Below are 22422 nucleotides of genomic sequence, written 5' to 3'. Positions count from 1 at the left end.
AGAGTCGCGGGTAAAAGCTAGTTTTTAATATAATAATGTTTTCAAATCGTTTACTTTTTGTTTCGGTTCCAAGAGAAATATTTATCTCGGATATTCCGAATTATAGTTTTTTTTGTTCTTAAAAAATAAAATACAGGAAAAAATACAGGTGATGGTGATTTTGGTACAAAAAAAAACAACAAACAAGTCACATTACAACTTAATTTTATTTCTTGCATTCGTCTAAATAAAGAACAATCACAATACAAAATATACACCCTGTTTATTGAATCTGAAGCGATTTATGCAAATTATACAAAAAAAAACAACATAAGGGTGAGAACACATCACAGCGAACGATGTCAAAAAAAAAATGTACTTATCACCTACATTATTATTATCCCTAACTTATATTAAATACAAAGTAACAAAAAAAAAAATTGCGCGTATAAAAAAGAAAACAATTCTTACAAATTTCACAGCAAAGATATTAAGATGTTTTCACAACATCTAGAAAACTAAAATCCTGGATCAACAGGATTATTTTTCTGGAAATTATACTAAAAAAAATCTATCCAGAGACACGTGCCTGCCGTGTCTTCATATATTGAATGCATTGTTGAAAAAATACTCATAAAACATTGAAAAAAACGTACAGTTTTTTAATATAAACTGACAGTACAACTAACTTTTCAATATATACTATTTAATTTAGATTTTTCCTACAAAAATAACCTATTTGTATTAAATATTGATGCCTTGAGTAATCTGCGTACATTATGCTTACGATTTTCTTACATACAATAATAAAAAAACATACTCTCACCAAACATAAATCAAAACTGAACTGAATTAAAAAAATCCATAGTCAGAGTCCATTGAGATGTTAATTGTAAAAAAAAATCAACACAAACAATCCCAAAAAAAAAAACAGTTTTTTCAAACATTCGTCAAAATAACTTTAATGTGGTCTCACCCTAATCGGAAAAAATTACCAAAAAAAAAATCGCGGATTCAGTTTTCTGCGTTATTTACATCAACAAAAAAATAATAACAGTACTAAAAAAAAAAACTTAAAAACTACAAAAGAAACTAAAGCGAAACATATATTTGTCCTCTTTCATATTTACATTATATATTCGGAGGTGGGTTTTCTATGAAAATACATAATTTTTTTATATGTCTTTTTTTAATTTTTTTTGTATATATTTTATCTAATAAAAATGCCAAATAAATCTTCACTAACGTTTATGCCTAGCTTTTATATTAAATCTTAATTCAGATCTCTCAATTAATTACATTAATTACAAGCCACAAAAACTTGCAAAAATTTTTTCAAAATAAACATACATAAAATAAATATAGTTGCCAAGAACTTGTCAAGATAATAAATATAAAAAAAATTGTGAGGCAAAATTTATAAAAAAAAAATTGTGTGTTATAAATTTAAATTATAATTTGAAAAATTTAATTTACAATTTGAAAAATTATAAATTAAATGATATTTATAATTTAATTTATAATTTTTCAAGTTATAAATAAAAATTTATAACTTTTCAAATTATAAACAGAATTATTAATTATATAAGATTTCGTGGTAAAAAATTTGGACGAAATAGGTCTTAAAGTTTTAAAGGTTTATTTTTTTCCCGTACATCTGTTATAGTACATTTCAGTACCATTTTGATCAAAATAGTGCATAATTCAAACTACATTATTTTAATATAAAAGAATAAGTTATTTAATTGCTTAGTTAATTCCAATGGAATAATATTTAAGGGTCATTTCCATTAATTTCCACACAAAAATCTATATAATTTGTTCAATTTTATATGTGAGAAAGTTTTTTAAAGTGAAATAGAAGCGAAGATTCGACAGTACCACAGCACACATTGGTCCTTGTGATAAATACATATATAAAATATAAATTCTAAGGTCCGTGTGTTCAGCTAGACACAAATACTATGTTAAACTATGTTACCACTACTTTAATATATCATTTTGTGTAATTTCAGGATCTTGCCGAGACGTTGTTTGGCCGTTTTCATACCTTTTTTCAGTCTTATATCTGAAAAAAAAATGTAACATACGAGAATTATTAAAAATCATAAGACAATTCGTTATTTCGATATCTTACAAATATTATAAATGCGAATATTTGGATGGATGGATGGATGTTTGTTTGAAGGTATCTACGGAACAGTTCAACAGATCTTGCTGAAATTTGGCATAGATGTAGAACATAGTGGAAGAACACATAGGCTTATTATTAAGTTCTTTTTTTAATGCCATTCGAACAGATTCGCGGGCGATATCTATTTTTATTTAAATATTATAATTGAAATATTCACGCTTCATTAACAAGATGAGGTTAGCAAAGTTTGAACTAAAATATAATTCCAATAATAGCATTGATCGTCTTTAGTCATTAATTAAATGTATTTTAAAACATTACCAGTGGAAACATACGTTATATGACACTTGTTGACTATGAGTTAAGGTGTATTTCCACTGTTAGCTATGAGATGTATGTATATAAGAGATTACCTGCACACTTCTTGTTAGCTGGAGGCTGTACTCCAGCACTCGGCGGTGGTCGTTTGCTCTTAGACGCCAACACAGCGCGTTTTGCATTCTGAAATAAATATAAATCATCTAATATACTGTAATTTCATTGTATTTCAATTTCTCATCTATATATAAATTAAAAACTGGATCGTCTGTTTGTAATATGAAGATTAAAATTAATATTACATAAATATATTTTTGTCTGTCTTTTCTTTGAAACGGCTAAACATATTAACAGCACTTTGACTTCCAAGTTGATGTATACAAGAAGTAACATAATTTCTTTAATTCCGAGCTGACAAAATCACAGGCAAAAAACAAATCGAATCACTAAATATCTTTCATATCAAATATAATAAATAAAACATTTTTTTTATATTACTAGGTGGAAAACGAGCAAGTGGCCACATGAATTCGCCGAAATGGCGAAGCGACCGCTGCCCATAGACATTCACAATCGCAGATGCGTTGCCTACCCTCAATCGACGAAGGAGACGCACAAAAAGAGAATATTTAACCTTCCTATGCATCTCCTCCATCAAATCCACCTCTCCTTCACATTCTTTCCTTATAAGAAAAGGGGTGGGAAGGGAAAGAAGACTAAAATTAGTCCTCAGTCACCACACTCATCAGACTGTACTTGGAATTACTTCCACTTGAGGTCTGTCTTCTGTAAGGTCGTGGTATTTCACTGAGCGAGGACAATTCCTGCAACTGATGTTGTTGACGTCTATAGTCCAGTCGCTGAGCACGAAGAATTTCGTACATTAAACTGTCATTACCTGTCTCTGTCACTCCCGCGTAATTACAATGAGTCTCGCTCGCACAAATACAATGGTTGCCGTCTTCAGGGATTGTAAACCTTTTACTGGAGACCATAAAGTTTGTTCTTGTTTGCATAATGCGGTTTTGATTGGCCTTGAGTCACGACATAAAGTCCTCGGTTTGCTTGACCTTGACTTTACTTGTAATATAAAATCTAAATAAATAATTTATATTATAATAATAACTATATTTCATAAGTTGGTAAATTCTTTTTCTCCTTCAAATAATTCATGTAAACCGCACTAAATACAAAAATGTTTGTGACCACTGTCAGTAGGTAAAGAGGTCATTGTACGAAATTCTTCGTGCTCCGCGACTGGACTTTACCACTGTTTAAACATACCTGTAGTGGTGTGTGCGAGTGCGCATGTGAGTGGGGGTGGGGGTGTGGGTGGGGGTGTCTGTGCGCTGCAGCGAGCAATGCTGCACGTACACACTCACGACGTACAGCAGGTCGTGCAGGACCACGTGTGCGTGGTGTCACACGACCTACACGAGCACGTGGTGACCACGCCTCATCTCTGAAAACCATTATTAAAGTAGTGTCATCATGTCATCCTTATTAAAGGGAAGTAATAAATTATTATAACTTGTTTAGAATCAAAAAGGTACATAAGTTCTTATCATAATTAGGCTATTTAAGTTCCCGATATTCTAGACAAGATTCTAGAATATCGGGATTAATCGTGGTAAGAATACTGTTTCTTACGAACAGTATATTAGTGAAAAAAAATACAGTCGAATTGATAAGTTCCTTCTTTTTGAAGTCGGCTTCATCAAGTCCGAATCCATGCAAAATTATACTATTAAATTTGACACCGGTGGCTCAGGGGTTAAACACTTGACTTGTAATCTAAAGGTCCTGGGTTTGAATCCCGTCATGTTCTAATGTGTTATTCTATTTACAAATGTATATTTATCCGACATTACGATGAAGGAAAATATTGTGATGCTGCACATATCTGAGAAGATATTCAATGATATGTGTGAAGTCAACCCGCACTTGACCAGTGTTGACTATGTCCTAGTCACCCTTAACTTGGGGCATATTCTAGGAGATTTTAACTTTAAAACGTTGTACTTTATTAAATCTATATATATAAAAGAAAGTGGTGTTAGTTACACTATTTATAACTCAAGATCGGTCGAACTGATTTAGCTGAAAATTAATGGGGAGGTAGCTTAGAACTAGGAGACGGACATAGGAACTTTTTTTTATCTTGTGTGCATTTTTTTATTCCACGCGGACAGAGTCGCGGGTAAAAAAGCTAGTGATAAATATTTTCCTTGTCACACTCACTTGTCAGTCCTTGTCTTGCTGTCATTTCTGTTCCTTGAATGTCTGCGGCGACGTGATGAAGTCCACTCCTCATCCTCATCAGAGCTCATCTCTAACGATGGATACACTGAAAAAAAAAACCATTTTAATACAAAATTTAAATAAATAATCCATTTACAAAATCATAATTATTTTATTTATCATCCATCCATCCATTCAGCCTCGTTACGCCCACTGCTGGGCATAGGCCTCCCCCCAAAGATCGCCACAGTGATTGGTCCTATTATATTAAGAGCTAATTAAACAAAGTAAATGTATGAATGGGGAAGACACGAGAAAAGTGTGTCAAAACTAAATAGAGGTCTCTGTCTACCCCTTTTATGATAGTGAGTTATGTTATCTAATCATCAACTCACTATATCTCATATCCAATGAAAGGCTCAGAACCTACCCTTTTTTTTTTTTTTTTTATGAGGGGAAAATGCAGTTACGCACCCCTGCGCCAGGAAGTGCAATGGCGCAGGGAGTGTGGGACTCGCCTAAAGACGTTCGGCCATACCCACTAAAACCCCTCGGGCCCTCCACGTCGCCTTGCGGCTGGGACACGGGAACACTCGCGCAATCTTCCGCGACCCAGCCGGCGACCGTCCGCTACCGCAGACACACTTCCTCACGGGGGCAGGGAGTACCCCCCACAACGCGCGTCATAAGGCGCACCCATAACGCCGGGAGCGCCTGGCACCTAAAAAGGTATGCGGCGGACGATGGGGCAATGGGCCGTCCATCGCCCGGAGCTCTCCGCTAAGGAGGTAGACGGCGGGTGTGCGCCTGCCGCCTGCGTCCATCGCGACGTCGGCGAAGAGGGTCCGCGGCTGCGTCCTCCTCTCGCCGTCGTTCTGCCGCCTCCTTCAGCGCCATCACCTCCTCGCAAAAGGAGGCGACAGCGTTCCAGGAACTCTCACTACCCACCATCGCGTTGACGACAGCGGGCAGCGAGAGGTCCCTCCCTATTTCTGCCGCGAGTGCGGCGCGCTGGTCCGACCAGTGCCCACAGAACTCCAGCGTGTGCTGGGCCGTGTCCTCAGCATGGCCACACTCGTGGCACCTCGCACTGGGCTCTCGCCGCGCAATCCGGCACAGATACGCCCCGAAACAACCGTGCCCCGAGAGTACCTGCACCAGACGGAACGTGAGAGCCCCGTGCTTCCGACCCATCCAGAGCTCGAGGACGGGCCGGATCGCCTCAATTGTGCGTTGGCCTACAGACGCCGTGAGCAGCCGCTCCCGCCAGACAGCAATGAGCTGCGCCTCCGCCGCCCGCCGCCACGCACCCTCCTCGACCGCGGAAGGAGGCTCTCCCCGGGATCGGGCTTCCGCCCTCCGCCAGTAGGCGCCGGAGAGCACCTCCGCGACGAGGTCCCATGGCGGCGTCCCCGCCAACACACAGGCCGCGTCGCACGACACTGTGCGATATCCACGGGTCACTCTAATCGCCATGACCCTTTGCGGCTTGCGCAGCAGGGCCCGAGTCCGGGCGGTCAGAGTGTCTGCCCAGATGGGCGCACCGTACAGCGCCATGGATCGCACGACGCCTGTGTACAGGCGACGACACCGCGAGCCCGGGCCGCCAAGGTTCGGCAGGAGCCGGCTAAGGCCGCCGGCCGCCCCCAGGAGCTTCGGTACCAGTCGCCGGAAGTGCTCTTCAAATTTCCATCGGCTGTCAAGGACAAGTCCAAGGTACTTCATCGCACCTCCGACGCCGATGAAAGTCCCGCCCACCATAATCGCGGACTGGGTCGGAGGTGCTCGTCGAGGCCCGTAAAAATACATGGCCTCAGACTTGTGCAATGCAACCTCCAAACCCAGACGGCGGATTCTGGACACCATAATGGCCAAGCCAGCCGTAGCCCTGCATCGGGCCTCCCTGTGAGTGCTGCCCCGCGCCGTCACCAAGGTGTCGTCTGCGTAACACACGACTTCAACGCCACCCGGGAGGGGCAGGCGCAGCACCCAGTCGTACCCGATGTTCCATAGGAGCGGCCCGAGAACCGACCCCTGCGGAACACCACAAGACGTTGCCCGCTGCGACCAGCCGACGCTGGTTGGGTACGCGACCGAGCGTTCGGAGAGGTAGGCCGCGACGATCCTCCGAAGGTACGGCGGGAAACCGTGGTATCCCAGCGCCTCCCTGATGGTTTCCCAGGGCAAGGTGTTGAAGGCGTTGGAGATGTCCAAAGACACCACCAATAGCACTTCGCCCCGGGACTCCGCATCTTCCGCAAGGTCCCTCACCCGCGCTATGGCGTCCAGGGTCCAGAACCTACCCTAAGTTAAGGGTAATTAGGGCATAGTCAACGCTAGTCAAGTGCGGGTTGACTTCACACATATCATTGAATTTCTTATCAGATATGTGCAGCATTACAGATGTTATCTTTCATCGTAAGAAAGTCAGATAAATGTACATATGTCAATAGAAAAACACATTGGTAAATGGCGGGATTGGATCCTAGGACCTGCAGATTGCAAGTTAAATGTAACTCCTGAGCTACTGACGCTCTTAGATTAATTAAAATCGATTTAAATAATAAAAAAAAAAATGCAAAAATACTTTATTACGTTTAAATTCTGGATTTTTCCAGTTAATTCTAGATATAACCGGTTTCAACTAACCATACTCCTCATCCCGGTGCACCTCCTTGATGACGTCCTCCTCGTCAACAAAGTCCTCGTCAGCGCTGGCAGGTGTCGGCTTGCGCAAGCGCTTGCTGCCAGTAGGTGTGCCACTGTTGTCACACATATTGATTTTAAAGTAAAATATTATACGAAATATTAGTCTTTCAATTTAACTTTAATAGAAAGAAAACTGTCAAATTGTTGATATTCAGTTCGATAAGTCTAGTTTATGTTACATAGCTTTTGCCCACGACTCTGTCCTCATGTACTTAAAAAAAAGTAGCCTATGTGTTCCTTCAGATTATGTTCTACATCTGTGCCAAATTTAATCAAAATTCGTTGAGCCTTTCCTGAGATACCTTCAAACATCCATCCATTCATCTAAACAGGCATTTATATTAATTTATAAGTATACTATCTTGTACCGCGACTCCGTCTGCGCGGAATAAAAAAAATGCAAACAAGATAAAAAAGTTCCTATGTCCGTCTCCTAGTTCTAAGCTACATGCCCACAAATTTTCAGTCAAATCGATTCAGCCGTTCTTGAGTTATAAATAGTGTAACTAACACGACTTTCTTTTATATATATAGATATCCATCTTGTAATAATGTATAGTATGTTAGTACCTGTCGAGCCTGCTGGCGGTGTCTGCGGGCGCGCCTGTGTGCGGGGTGTCGCTGGCCAGGCCGAAGGTACGCGCTGGCGCAGCATACCGCTCACTTATACTCAGCATGCCCGCCACTGCTGCATCCTCGCTATACATAACACACTTAATTAAAAAAATCATATGACTACGTCTATGGCACTCTTTTTTTATTACAAACGAGCAAACAGCCACATGAATTCGCCGAAATGGCGAAGCGACCGCTGCCCATAGACATTCACAATCGCAGATGCGTTGCCTAACCTTCCTATGCATCTCCTCCATCAAATCCACCTCTCCTTCCCATTCTTTCCTTATAAGAAAAGGGATGGGAAGGGAAAGAGGACTAAAATTAAGTCTCCAACACCACACTCATCAGACTGTAGTTGGAATTACTTCCACTTGAGGCCTGTCTTCTGTAAGGTCGTGGTATTGCAGAGGTCAGCTCTACTGTTGTATATGTATTGAATGGTAACACTCACGTGGTGTTGCCAGGCTCCTCAGCCAACACTGATGCTTGTATGAGAGATTCGATACCATTTGTAGGCACCGGCCGAGACCCACGATACCCGCCGCTATTGCTAACTGAAAAAAAACATAACACCAACTTTATTATATACATATATAATTAAATAACAAGCTGTAATAATCTTACTAATATTATAAATGCGTGTTTAGATGGATGGATGTTTGAAGGTATTTCCTGAACGACTCAACGGATCTTGATGAAATTTGTCCCAGACGAAGAACATAATCTGGAAGAACACATAGTCTACTTAGTATTTTTTTTAAACTGCGAAGACGGTATTGCGGGCTACAGCTACTATACTATTTATTAATTATACACCGTTAAACTTATTTGACCCGGTAAACCCAGGGTATAATTACATTGGCACGTTAACGCTTCCTGTCAGTGTCAATTATAGACCAACAAAGCTATCTAAACCGGTGAATATAAATTATGACAGCTCAATAGGGCCCCCCAGTCAATTTAAAAAATGTCACAAGATCCTCATTGAGCTGTAATAGCATTGTTGGCTAAGTTTATCGCAGTATAACTATGTCGAGTCCCACCTGGTACAGTATGTTGTGTAGGGGGTCGGTGCTTGGGGGGCGGCTTACGTCGCCGGGGGGCGGGAGTGTCGTCAATGAAGAGGTCACCGTCCTCGTAGTCGTAAGTGCTGGAGACGCGCCGGCGCACCGCGCGCTCAGACCTCCGCACACTGGGGGTCCCAGCTGGTACTGAGCTGATCTCGGCTTTGGGGGTTTCTGTCACCTGGAACATATTAAACAAATATATCAAATTATAGCAAAGTTTTGTTTGTCGTTTGTGAATTTTGTACATTTAAAAGTCTGTCTAATTGATACTCTTTTTTAAAATCTAATTTTTATTGAATAATTAATGAACATTAACAGCATTTCCACTGGTACTATCGCAGCTATACAAAAGAAGTCTTTCCCACTTAGATGCTTTGTGAAAAAAGGTTTTAAATGTCAACTTACATAAGTATTGGCGGCGTATTGGTGCGCGATGGCGGCGTCGTACGAGGGTAGAGGTGTGGTGGTGTGGTGCACCTGGCTCTGGTACGCAATCTGCTCCGCCGGCACCGCTGTGTATGTGGTTGTCTGAAACATAGTCAGAAGTAAATAAATATATAGATTACAGAAAAACAAAACTTTCTAGAATATTGACTCTATTAAACTCTTATGGATTCAAAAATTATAAATTTTTTTAATGGAAGAAACATAATCCATTGTAATTATTTTCATATAAATGTATGTTTTTTCTTAAACATATACATAAATATTTCAGTTAACAGTGGTAGTAGACGTCAGCAACAACATCAGTTGCAGGAATTGTCCTCGCTCAGTGAAATACCACGACCTTACAGAAGACAGGCTTCAAGTGGAAGTCATTCCACGTACAGTCTGATGAGTGTAGTGCCTTCCCACCCCTTTTCTTATAAGGAAAGGATGGGAATGGGAGATGGATTTGATGAAGGAGGTAATGCATAGGAAGGTTAAATATTCTCTTTATGTGCGTCTCCTACTTCGTCGATTGAGTGTAGGCAACTGCTAATTGTGAATGTCTATGGGCAGCGGTCGCTTCGCCATTTCGGCGATTTCATATGGCTGTTTGCTTGTAATATAAAAAAAAATCTTCAACAAATCTAGCATTCTTTTTCTTTTATAAACAAGTACGTACTTGGTGTACTGGTACGGCAACAGTCTCGTCGTACCGATGATACTCTGTGGCGTAAGGCAACTCCGCCTGGTACGCGAATTCCGGCTGATAGGAACCGGGCTTCGCCCCCTCAGAGTATTGGTAGTCTTGCTGGATGTCTTCCGCAGAGTACATACCTTAAACACACAATTAAAGCCATAAAAAACCATTTTCAGAAAAAATTATAACATTATCTATCCATACTATCTATCCAAAAATATCCATCCATATCCAAAAAATATCATATAGGGTGCTATGTTTGAAATTTGACTTTCTTATATCCAATTTTGGTATTGAATCGGAAGATATTTTGATATATTTTGAAATTACACAAAAAAAAAATGTCTTACCTGGGCCATAATTTAAATCCTGTCCCTCAATCCTGATGTTAGTCTGTAGATTTTCATTAGTGAACAGCAGTTGTTCTTCATGATAATCACCTATATCCTTCTTCGATATAGTCCATTGCTGGAGTGGCTTCAGAGTGGTACGGTCTGATCGGATTAGGTGAGATTTGAGGATGGAGTGCTCCGGCAGAGTGTACGGAGGGGGAGCCTCCTCACGTGATGATGAAGGGGAATTACTGCTGAAGAAGATTTTAACTGTAATTTCTAACACATCCAGAGACTTCTCAGATATAAAGGTACAATTGAAACTCCACATCTCGAATATCAAGAGAGATGTAAAAAACTTCGACTTACATTAAAGGTCATTAAGACCATTATTTTTTTTTACTTACTACTACTTAAATAGTCTATTTTTTTAAATACTAGCTACTGAGTTTAAATATGTACTAAAATGTCTATGCATGTAAATTAAATAACTACATAATTAAATATAGTATTTGAGGATTGATTTTTGAAGGGAATGGCATTTATTTCAACTTACTGAGGTTTCCGACTTAACAAGATTCGAGATACAAAGAATCCACTATATGTGGTCTATATTTAACGATAATGAATAATATAACAACTAAATATAACATTTAAGATTATAATGTCTGTATCTCTGATATTCAACCGGACGTCCACTCATTTATATATATCCATTGATTATTTCAAATATAATTTCTAATTTCAAAGGTCCTTTTATGTTGTTACAACCCCTTCCCACTATTTTCCTATTAGGAAAGAATGGGAAGGGGAAATAGGGACACATAGAAAGGGGAAATATCCTCTTACTGGGCATCCCCTTCTCCGTTGATTAAAGGTAGGCAACGCATCTGCATTTGCGGATGTCTATGGGCAACACTTCGCTATTTCGGCGAATTCAGGTGCTTGTTTACCACCGTTTGATATTAAAAAAAAAGATTTTCATAAGAAAAATTCGTAGATTACTCACCTTATTTTAACTTTTAAAATTTTCTTATCTATCCTCTCCACATATCCATTGCCATCTTGATAACTATGTTCTTCATAATTCTGATAAGTGTATTTCTCTGGTATTTCCTTATTTTCTATTATATATTTAGCTTCAGGTAAACTATTATATTTTACATCTGTTACAAATCTCTCTTCAAACACTACTTCTTTATTATCTACATAAAATTTATCTGCGTAAACTTTTTCATCTGTGTATTCTCCATTCTGTCCCATATGCATTATTGGTTTAGGTAACGTTAATTTTAGAGATTTCTTCTGTGTTTGTTGTTTTTTTGCATTTTTATTTGGTGAATTACTTTTAGGTTTAAAATCCTGGAATGTGATAAAATGAAACTGTAATCAAACGTTACAAAAAAAATTTATGTCAGTTTATAATATAACAGACATAGTTAAATAACAAACGTGTTAATTTTACCTTAACTTAATATTTTTTTTACCTTATCTTTGTTGGCGTTCATTGTCCTCTTCTCTAAAGTTCTGAGTTCTTTAGAAAGTTCTCGAACAAGTTGTCCAGAGTTGAGGCACTTAGGTACATTATCCCGTTTTGCAGCATCCGTCTGTTACATTACAAATATCTTTTGTAGCCTCTTTCATAATTAGAATGATTATATTCAAGAACATATTAAGAAAAAAATTTAGAACATAAGTTATTATTTGCATGCATTAAAAATTTGATCTAAAAAACGACTAAACAACCACAAAAACACAAAAAATGTTGCTTTAAAAGCAAAAAGAGGTTCATTAAAGAATATTTTAGTATAGAACGGAATTTATGTAAGCGAAGAAATCAAAATATATATAAGAGATTACATACCGCTTTCAAGGTATGCCATTCTTTGAGAGCTGCGGCGAGTATTCGTGCGCCTCGCAACAGCAGTGCTGGGGGCGGAGCACCCGGCCCTGAGCCTGCGGAGAACCCCAGCTCACTTGGAGTGAACTCCTCGTCCTGAAAAGGAGTACAACTAAGTAACTAGTTACAAATTAAAACTAGAACTTTGTTAACAAGCAGCAAGATGGCGCTTGATATTATTTTTGCAATTTTCTCAACAGTTTTTTATGACATTTCTTAGTGAAAAGTTGTCAAATGTTATGCTTGTAGTTATTTATAACTATATCATAGAAACCAAGAAAGACTGAAATCAAAGACTTCTATTTTTAGACCACTAAAATTTTCAGGTTAGTCCTTCTATTTGCTATGCAAAATATTATTCGCATTAAAAAAAATAATCACACAATTATTTCTGACAGTACATATAACAAAAAGTTGACATTAAAGTGTTATATTTTTAACAGGGTAAATACAAAAACATCTACCCCTTTCGTTTTTGGTGTCAGGGAAGAAATCTAAAGATACCCTGCCTTTAGGTGGAAAGACAGGGTTATGTGGGATTCGACCCACTAAAACTCCCTCGGTGGCCAAACTCAAGTGCAAAAGAAGAGGATTCCGGGATCTCCAAGGAACACACCGGAACCCTCAACACTTTTTTCCCCAGGAGAGAATTCTTCCTGTGGCTCCACACTATAACGGTAACATAGGACCATTCTATGTTACCATCTTCCCGGGATCTATTACATTGGCAATCAGGGCCCCCACCATGATCGCTCACGACCCAAAACATCTATTACCTATAGGATTAAATTTCAGGTTGAATAGACAAACCTAAATTTCTCTGTAAAACTGTTATATAAGGGGGGGGGGGGGTTTATTAAATAATAATATAATGAAGATGATACCAGTGACTCCTCGTTATGTCGTCTGAGCAGCGTCAGGAAGTGTGCAGCAGCGTACCAGTGCATGGTCTCAAAGAGTGGATACCGCAATGTGGTTGGAGTCTCCGCACGTCTCTCCAGCTCGTACGATCTGCAACAAAGCGGTCTCTCTACACCACTCTCGATCGAGTAGATCCTGAAAAAGAATTAAATTATACACATTTTATATTATTATTATAATTCTATACATCATAAAAGTTAGAAAACAAAAAAAAAATTGAAAACACAAAAAATAAAAGCACCAAAAAAACCAACATGCATGAGTTTTTTTTTATTTTTTGTTATTAATGTGAGTAAAAAACTATTTCTAAAAAAACATTAATCCAAAAGATAGAAGTTATATAATTATATTAACTAATACTACACAAAAAAAACCAATATTTTCAAAAGAAAGGAAATATACAAAATATAACTATTTAATAAATAATTATTTAAAAAAAAGATATTAAATTTAACTAATTTAATTCATTTATATTCATCTAAAATCTTAGAAAAACACTGTTCACTCTATAAGTTATATAAGAGATAGAAATAGAGATAGAAGGAGAGAGAGTGAGAGTCGACTCACTGCAGCTGCATCTCCACAGCATAAGAATGTAGGAAGTTCCCTCCGAAGACCAGAGAGTCACAAGGAGTGAGCACAGCATGTATCCAACCAGCCGGGATGAAGAGTGTCTCTCCGGGACAAACTTCTGCTGTACCGTACCATTCTACCTAGAAATTTTACATCATACAGCTGTTGATAAACCTAAAGAATAAAATAAATTGCATTTTTATTTCACTTTAAGTTAAAAGACTTACTGCATCACCAAAGAATCTCTCATTTTGCTGATTGTTTGGTGTCCATTGTTGGTACAGAGCCAGGTTTGTTGACGTCGGAGGTATCAAATAGAATATCTATGAAACAAAAAAAATATTTTTTAATACAAATATACCAACAATATAGCAAATAACAATGATTTTTTTTAATTCCAACTCTTCATTTGGGTACTCACAGTCCTTTAGAATAAAATCTTACTAATATTATAAATTCAAGTGTTTAAATGGATGGATGTATGGATGTTTATTAGAAGGTATCTGCAGACCCCCTAAACGGATCTAGTTGAAATTTAGCATAAGTGTGGAACAAAATTTGCAAGAATATAATGTTTTTCTTAATTTTGTGCAAACAAGTAGCGGACAACAGCTACTTTGACTAAAAACTTAGAAATCTAATATTTGACTAATTTAATAAAACAAGTAAACAACTCGAATGAGTTTTTCCACACCTTACGTCCATGAAGCACATGATACCAGACGCTGGTACCACCAAAATCAATGTGGAAATCTGTATAGGAGCCCGCAGCGGACATGAGACAGTACTTCTGCACGCAGGGCTTCGGTGGCCGATCAGATGTAGGCCAGACTCGCTCCGCCCAGTCTAACGTGCGAGCTATAGAAGGTGGTTCCACTAAGGGAGCCATACTGGAAGAGAAATTAAGGGGGGCTAAAGTAAAATATTGATTGTATTTATCACCAAAGGGGTGGGGGTCAAAAAAAACATGACTAATGGACGACCCTTTGTCTGTGTTCATTCCGAGCTATTGTATTGTTAGGACTGTTGAGGGTAGCCACACAAAAGGTTTATAAGGAAGTATGCGCTGCTGCTCGAGGCAGTCTCTTTCCATCCGTCATTGTGGAACGTCTGACATTTTTGTTTATTTACGTTCTGTTTGAGTTTATACTACAGCGAGGATTATTATGAAGTAGAGTTAAATTCACTATTTCGCTGTTAGTTTAATTCTTTTAAAATACTTTTGCATCAAATATCTTATAGTATAAATATCTAGACCATTTAAGAGTGAAGTGTTGATAAATTCCTATTGATTTCAGAGTGATAAAAGGTCAAAGTTGGGGTTACTGTATTTTTTTTTTTAATTATACATCTTTATATTCCCATTACATGAAGCAAACAAATTGAACTGACTTCTTGAATTAAAAAAAAAAGGAATTTAAGACATTATTTATATCAAGAAACAATATAATGTAATTAAAAAAATACCCACTTGGTTTCGGAAAACTCTAAACTGAGAACATTGAGTACTTTCTCATCCCGATGTTCGGGGGGACTTTCAAAGTAATCCACAAAGTCTCCCAGGGGCATGCGCATTGTACTTTGTTTTCTAACATCAATTACCTCCACCTGTAAAAATAAATATATTTACATCAAGTCCACAACAGAGGGGTAGTCTAGAGAGGAGGAGGTCTTTTATATCACAACAAAAAATCTAGAGTTTTGAAGAGACAAATACATGTATAAACTGTTATGTCCCACCAAAAATATTGAAATCAATTAAAATCTATTTAAAGTAAATTCTGTGGCTTAAAGGGCCAGTAACCAGGCCATAAAATATGTTTAAAATAATATTAAAATCTATTCCATCAAAAATTTCTTTTTCCTACCCTGTGTAATACAGTAAAAAACATTATGACAATCAATATTAACCATAAAATTATTAAAGTTTAAAAATTAATTATTTATTACCTCTAATTGTGCACCACAAAACCTGAGCACCGATCTTACTGTGAATGTTGCGGGGTTGGGCACTTTGATATCCAAACCCTCAGGTGTATGGAATATCACTGGCCGTGTGAAACCTGTCAACCAAAATTAGGGTAAAACATATATTTTAAAGATAAAAGGAATAAATCAAATAAAAGAAAAAAAAAGTATGTTTATCTTAGCAAAATTTTGCTCTTACAGCCTTTGTCAGTTCACTCCTGGACATAGATCTTCTGTAATACTTTCCACATTAGGAATGCATTCCCTCATTAATTGAATAAATTTTTATTCTATATGCTTTTGCAAGATATGATGGTTTCAGCAAGATTCTTGTACACACAACACTAGATTCTTAAACATTCTTACCATTATCTTTGATGAATTCCTCTGTGAACTGGTGTCCCCTCATGCGCTGCAGTGCGGCAGGTGCGGGGCGGAGAGGCCTTGCGGCCAGTGCCCGCACCCATGCCGGAGACCCAACCTGCGAAGGTCGGGTCTCCGCACCCAACTCATATCGGTCCGCTCTGTGGTTGTTTGTTGGGATCTTTACTGAAATTTATTTTTCATATATTCTACAACTACAAGGCCATTTTTTAAACAAACATCATTAATTATATAAAAAAATAAAATTACATCTTTTTATATAAAAAGTATCAATTTTGCAGATCATATATCTATAAATATAACATTACAGTTAAACCTTGATTGTTTACATATTGGTTAAATAGGGTGAATAGAAACCAAACATCAAAAGCCTTTTTACATTGTAATATGCAAACAACTTTAATAACAAATAATTGTAGTAAATAAATGAAAAATCATTAAATATCCTGGTATTCATTTGTGTCTACTCATCTTGTGATTTGTATACTTAAAATTCTAATAAAAAAAATAACAAAGTTTCTTACCCTCTATGGTATAAATGCATTAAAATCAATTTTCTTCACATTGAATTGGATTTATGTTATTTAATGTGAGATGAAATTGTTAATTTTATACAATTTTATCAAAAACAAGGAAAGGAACCATTTAAGACTTGATAAAAAATAATATTAAACATATTGTGACAAAATTGCTCAGTAAAATGAGTAACATAAGCTATATTAATCTTACAATGTAATTTCTCAGTTATTTAGTTATTAATAAAATAATGCATTGAGGAAAATACTTTTCTGCTATCCCTTAAGCTTGTGCTTTTATTTTATAAGAAGTGTAAACTGTGAATTAATGTTTACAATATAAGTGATAAGAATAACCATTGACATATCCAATAATTAACCTCTCATGGAAGGAATGTTGATATGTACTATCTTTGTATACATCAGTTAAATTATTTAGCCATTAATCAAGATTGTAAAGTAAACGTTATCCTAAATGCATCATTAAGAATATCAGATGAAATGTGTAAAAAAATGTTTACTTACACACAGAGGGTCCATATGTCTGGGCGCATTTTGGACAATGATACTTGTCTATATCGTCCGAATGATATATCTTTACGTCCACACAACTGAAATTAAATATTCATAAACTTAGTATCAACTGTGTTAAATTGAACCCATGTATGAGTAATATTTCGATTAAAGTTAATATATAATTAGAAAATAAAATATTTATTTGTTTTTTACAAAATAATTCAGTGAAGCGCAATTGGAATATATCAAAAGGTATCTCTAAAAACTATTAAGACAAAATAAAAATAAGCCCTTTGTAAAATCCATGGTGACCACACATGTAAACAAAAAAATAAAACATTAAAACTCAAATTACACTGATGTGATATAACAAATTGCCCATTCCGGCAATATATTAATAGCGTATATTATGTTATAGTAAATAAATAATAATAAATTCCACTAAAACAATCACGACTGATATGATGGCCGAACAGCAAGGTGTCTGTTATGTTGAAACCACTATTTCTCACATACAACGAGAGTTTAACTGAAAACTTAATATCGTTACGATATTACCTTCCATGAAACCACTCGCGGCAACAATCACATTCTATCATAAACTGTCCAATGTTATACGGCTGACCACACAAACAATAGGTTTCCTTCGATGACGCCATTTTAATGGCGAATAGACAAACTTGTGTTTTCTTCTCCACGTCGCTTTGGGGTTACCAATACAAAAAATTAATGATAATTGCTAACTATAGACAACAAAATTGTGACGATTTCCGGCAACATAAAATTGTGCAACACCTCAGATGAAGAATTATATAGATATGGCATGCGCGTTCACCCGTAAGGGACAGATAGAGAGTACTATAGACTATACCTATATGTAAGTAAAAGGATTGGGGTTACCAGTTATTTGTTTTGTCCCGAAAATGAATAATTACGATATAATTTAATATAGACCAATTTATATATTCCCAATTAAATTGTAATTAATAAACGTAATAAATAAAAAAAACAATGCGTAATTTTTGTTTATGTGACTAAGATTAAGTAAACAGATTTTTTTAGTAATACTAGTCAGGTCATAAATTCTGTCACATGTTTAATATAAAATAATTGAAACAAGTTTATTCATTATGTGACCATTTATATACCAAAATGAACTTAACAAAACATAGATTCTTATGACACTAAAGTTTATTCAAAATGACATCCGTGATTTTGAATACAGGCCTTCAATCTGCTCGGCCAGTCGTCTATCACAGCACGAACGAGGTCCATGTCAATATCGGCGGCTGCCTTAATCAAGGATGTCTTGAGTGACTCCAAAAAAAGAATTTCCCGATATTTTTTTCCCGCGTACCGCTTCAACAAAGCGCGGCATCTCTTCAGTCTTAGGTCCATTAGACGAGCATTCAAACGATGTCCTATTTTTCTTCGATATGCACGAAGCCCTAAGTCTTCATAAAAAGCTACAAAAAACATACCAATATTATAGTCATATAATTTTAAATTACTCTGTATATCATTACAGTGAACACTACATGTAAAACTACTTAATATTAAACTATTTTGATTGTAATTTCTAAGAAACAAAATTTACATGGGACAAATTAAAAAGCATACTCTTTAAAATCAACGGGATAAGAAAGTATCAAATATTTAAAAACACAGCATATACCAGAATTAAAAACTTTTGAAATCTGTTGAAAATAGTATAAAAAATGTGAATTGTTTCATTTATTTACATTACACATACTATAATTTATTTCCCCTAAATTCAGGGTAATTTTTACAACAAGATGGTGGTATTATTTTTACGGGTAATAACCAACCAATTTGAAAAGAAGTTTAATATGGCCGCTTGTTTCCCAGATCTACAGTATATTATTTGACACAAATGACATCTGCGTTTGGGCGCATAATGTTCGAAAAATACTATTTTATTTTAGCTAATTTTACCCGTATTTTAACATATTAGTTATTTCAAAGACTGTAAAAAACAACTAGTTTGTATTTTCTTCCTTATTTTGTATGAATACATGTGAATAAGTGCGTAGTTTCAGTACTTACGATTGAAAGGTTATGTTTTTCTCTTTTCGCTGACTACGGCTTTTACAACCAACAATACAGCAGTATACCATGTTTTATGCACTTGATCTCACTAAAACTGTAATATCAAAATATTTTTGCACAATTACAGCCACTAAGTACTCACAATTTTCGAAAAATAGCACGAATGTCAAACTTTATTAGGGACAACCTAGGTTGTTTGTAGGGGACAACCTTTGTTCCAAACAAACTCCAAAGCCTGGTACGCAGAAAGAGACAGAAGATAGTTATCCCTGTCTTTGTCACGTCACAGGAATTAGGTATAACTGTATCTCTCTCACTCACGGTATTATTATTACCGTGTCATAGACTTGTGCAACACGTCTTGTGAAAAGTAGGTCGATGCACCAAAGAGTACAAAACGCACGGACTATGTATTTTACTTAGTCTTTTGTTAGATGGTAAATTTGGTATAAAAGGAAGTTAGAATAAATTCTAACTCAATAATCATTCCTTTGTAACTCACGATTGAGCTAAGAATAAAATTTTATTAAAATATTGTATTAAGCGAGATACGCCTGTGAATATTTTTTACTACATTTTCAGTATAATTTGGTTGCTATTCTGGTTTGTAAGTGTTTCTGTTACCTGTTTCTCGGCGGAATTTCCAAACCAATACGATTTTGGGTCCTTCAAGAAGCGAGCATACCATTTCCTTAAAGGCCGGTAAAGCATCTGCAGTTCCTCTGGTGTTGCGGATGTCCATGGGTGTTGTTGATCACCTCCGCTCGTTTAACCCTTGTCTTATATAAAAAAAAAACGAATATAAAAAATAATCGACACTTACATTAATTATGACATGGAAGACACTATTTATTTTTGTGGTTGGTAAATTCCGAACTAGAACAATAATTCAAACACCTATATATTCCTTCGTTAAAATCCATCCAATCAATTGGGTTTTATTTCGTAACTACAATAATCGTTAACCGAACCATGTCGAGGTATAAACAGCTAGTCCATTGTAATCTAAAAGTTAAATGAACTTTAAAACTCAATACTTCCTGGTTAGTTTTTGTATTTCGATTCTTTTTAATAAATGTAATTCCGGAAAATTTGAACATTACTACAAAGGATTGTGTTTTTTATAGTAAGTGCGATTTGGTCAATTGGTTGGTATTGAACACAATTAAATCTCAATTAGGTACGCAAGAATAAAAAGCAATTCGCGCGTGAACGAACACTTCAATGATTTGATTCAGTAGCTTTATTAGTAATTTTATTGGAATTTTATTAATATAACAGCCGCATGGATCTCCCTAAAATTTTGTATAGATGTAGAACATAGTCTAGAAGAACACATAGACAACTAATTAAGTTTTTTTTTAATTCCGCGCGGATAGAGTCGCTGGTGATAGCTAGTAAAATTATATAAAACATTTTAGGTTAAACATTCTTCTAGTATGTCACGAGATGGCACTGTTCTCATACTTTATAATTTGCGAGCAAAATGGTGTAAAACTTTTTAAAATAAATAAATTTATCTAACACTTATTAGAAATACAAATATTAGTCTGTTTATTTGCGTGCATAAAGTATTCATCATTGTTTTACTTCTAATTTAGAATAACTAACAACAAAAATAACGTTAAAAATAAACATGTTGAAATCATGTCTCTGGATTATCTCGAATTTTCTTATAATTACTGATATCATTTAAACAGCTCAAGAATCTCTAAAAGCAGACAAGACAACTGTCATCTATTGAACTTGCATTGCTGTAAGCATTAAAATGCTTTACGTAATTTCCTGGTTATTTTTTTCTAAATAAAAACTTATTTTTTATACTCTGTCAATTTAGTTTATATGAACAATAATTATAATTTAATAACGAATAAAACCATTATTCGCACGTTTTATTGAATACTTAAAGTTATGTTTGGACATTTACAGAATTAAAAAAGATTTGTATAGACTTTGAAGAAAAATAAATCATGCGGTCATTAATTGCAATTATTGGCTTCCATTGTTGTATGAATTTAATTATTCTAGGTCAAGTTCGAACAGTTCCAGTTCCCACATAACTAGCTAGCTTTTATATTTAAATCAAAATAGACTTTTGAATTAGCTGAATATGACTGAATTGTAGAAAAAAATTATAACTACAAATTGTGTTCACTTAACTGGAACATCGAGTCACGATATTTTTTGTAAAAAAATGTAGTGTGCTAAAATATTGTGTAATAACTTACTTGTTTTATATTAACACTCACGGCTGTAATTCAAAGGGGTAGACAGAAATTAAGAATTTTAATTTAAAGTGATTGTTACGAAAATAAGAGCGTTGTTAATTAACCTTCACTCGATTGCAACATGTTGAATATGGTATTTAAATGGAATTTATGAAGGAATGAAATCAAAATATTCGTAGCAATTAACACTCAAATTACGTAGGAAGACTTTGTCAAAATAACTTCTCCAATAATTATTTACGTCATCAAACAATTTTTAAAATAACTAGAAATTATACACAAGTTTGATTACTTTAAAGTTATTATTATTCCGAGACGAAATGTTAAGAAATTAAGACCAACTCTTTAATATCTTAACGACTAAAGTACAGATAAGTTACAATAGTCTAACAAAGAATATAAAAATCCTGGCATGGGAGCGCTTCAGTCGGCTTCTTTATTACATCACTTTTAATGTACGCGAAGTAATTAGCTCCATGTTTTTCAGCAACTTGATGAAAATTTTCATATTTATCCACGACCATTAAGAAGTTAGGTGAGACGTGAAGTTTCGTCTGATAGATGTAGATAAGTAGGCCTAATTTTAGTACTCTACCTTCCTACCCTTTTATTATAAGGAAAAGATGGGAAAAAGAATTGAATTTGACGCATTGGGAGTTGAAATATTCACTTTCTATACGTCCTTGCCTCTTTCTATCAAATGCAATTTAAGTGGATAAATATACTTATCGTCAGGCTATTCCTTAGACCTTCTATTTAATTCTGGGAAACGTATTATATAGTAGAGTTAGCCATCTTACGTTAATTACCCATCTAATCTTTT

At 35.9% G+C, this 22422-nt stretch overlaps 1 protein-coding gene across 1 annotated transcript; it reads right to left on the bottom strand.

The window, feature by feature from the left end:
* Nucleotides 1–1732: 1732 nt before the first annotated feature.
* Nucleotides 1733–17964, bottom strand: LOC106707738 (histone lysine demethylase PHF8-like). The gene is made up of 23 exons (XM_045683840.1): nt 17860–17964; nt 17311–17396; nt 16253–16435; nt 15869–15981; nt 15390–15526; nt 14613–14808; nt 14146–14241; nt 13913–14058; nt 13309–13435; nt 12389–12520; nt 12012–12131; nt 11534–11886; nt 10543–10775; nt 10175–10329; nt 9472–9594; nt 9043–9244; nt 8451–8553; nt 7952–8080; nt 7322–7434; nt 4673–4778; nt 3716–3893; nt 2527–2614; nt 1733–2047 (listed from the first exon to the last, which is right to left on the bottom strand). Exons 1-23 carry the CDS (start codon nt 17958–17960, stop codon nt 1968–1970), a joined length of 3300 nt encoding a protein of 1099 aa, XP_045539796.1. The 5' UTR covers nt 17961–17964; the 3' UTR covers nt 1733–1967.
* Between the last annotated feature and the right edge of the window lie 4458 nt (nt 17965–22422).

The sequence above is a fragment of the Papilio machaon genome, chromosome 23, assembly GCF_912999745.1.
Source record: "Papilio machaon chromosome 23, ilPapMach1.1, whole genome shotgun sequence".
Classification (NCBI taxonomy): domain Eukaryota; kingdom Metazoa; phylum Arthropoda; class Insecta; order Lepidoptera; family Papilionidae; genus Papilio; species Papilio machaon.
Note: the sequence above shows the minus strand (reverse complement) of the source record. Positions and strands in the feature narration are given on the sequence as shown.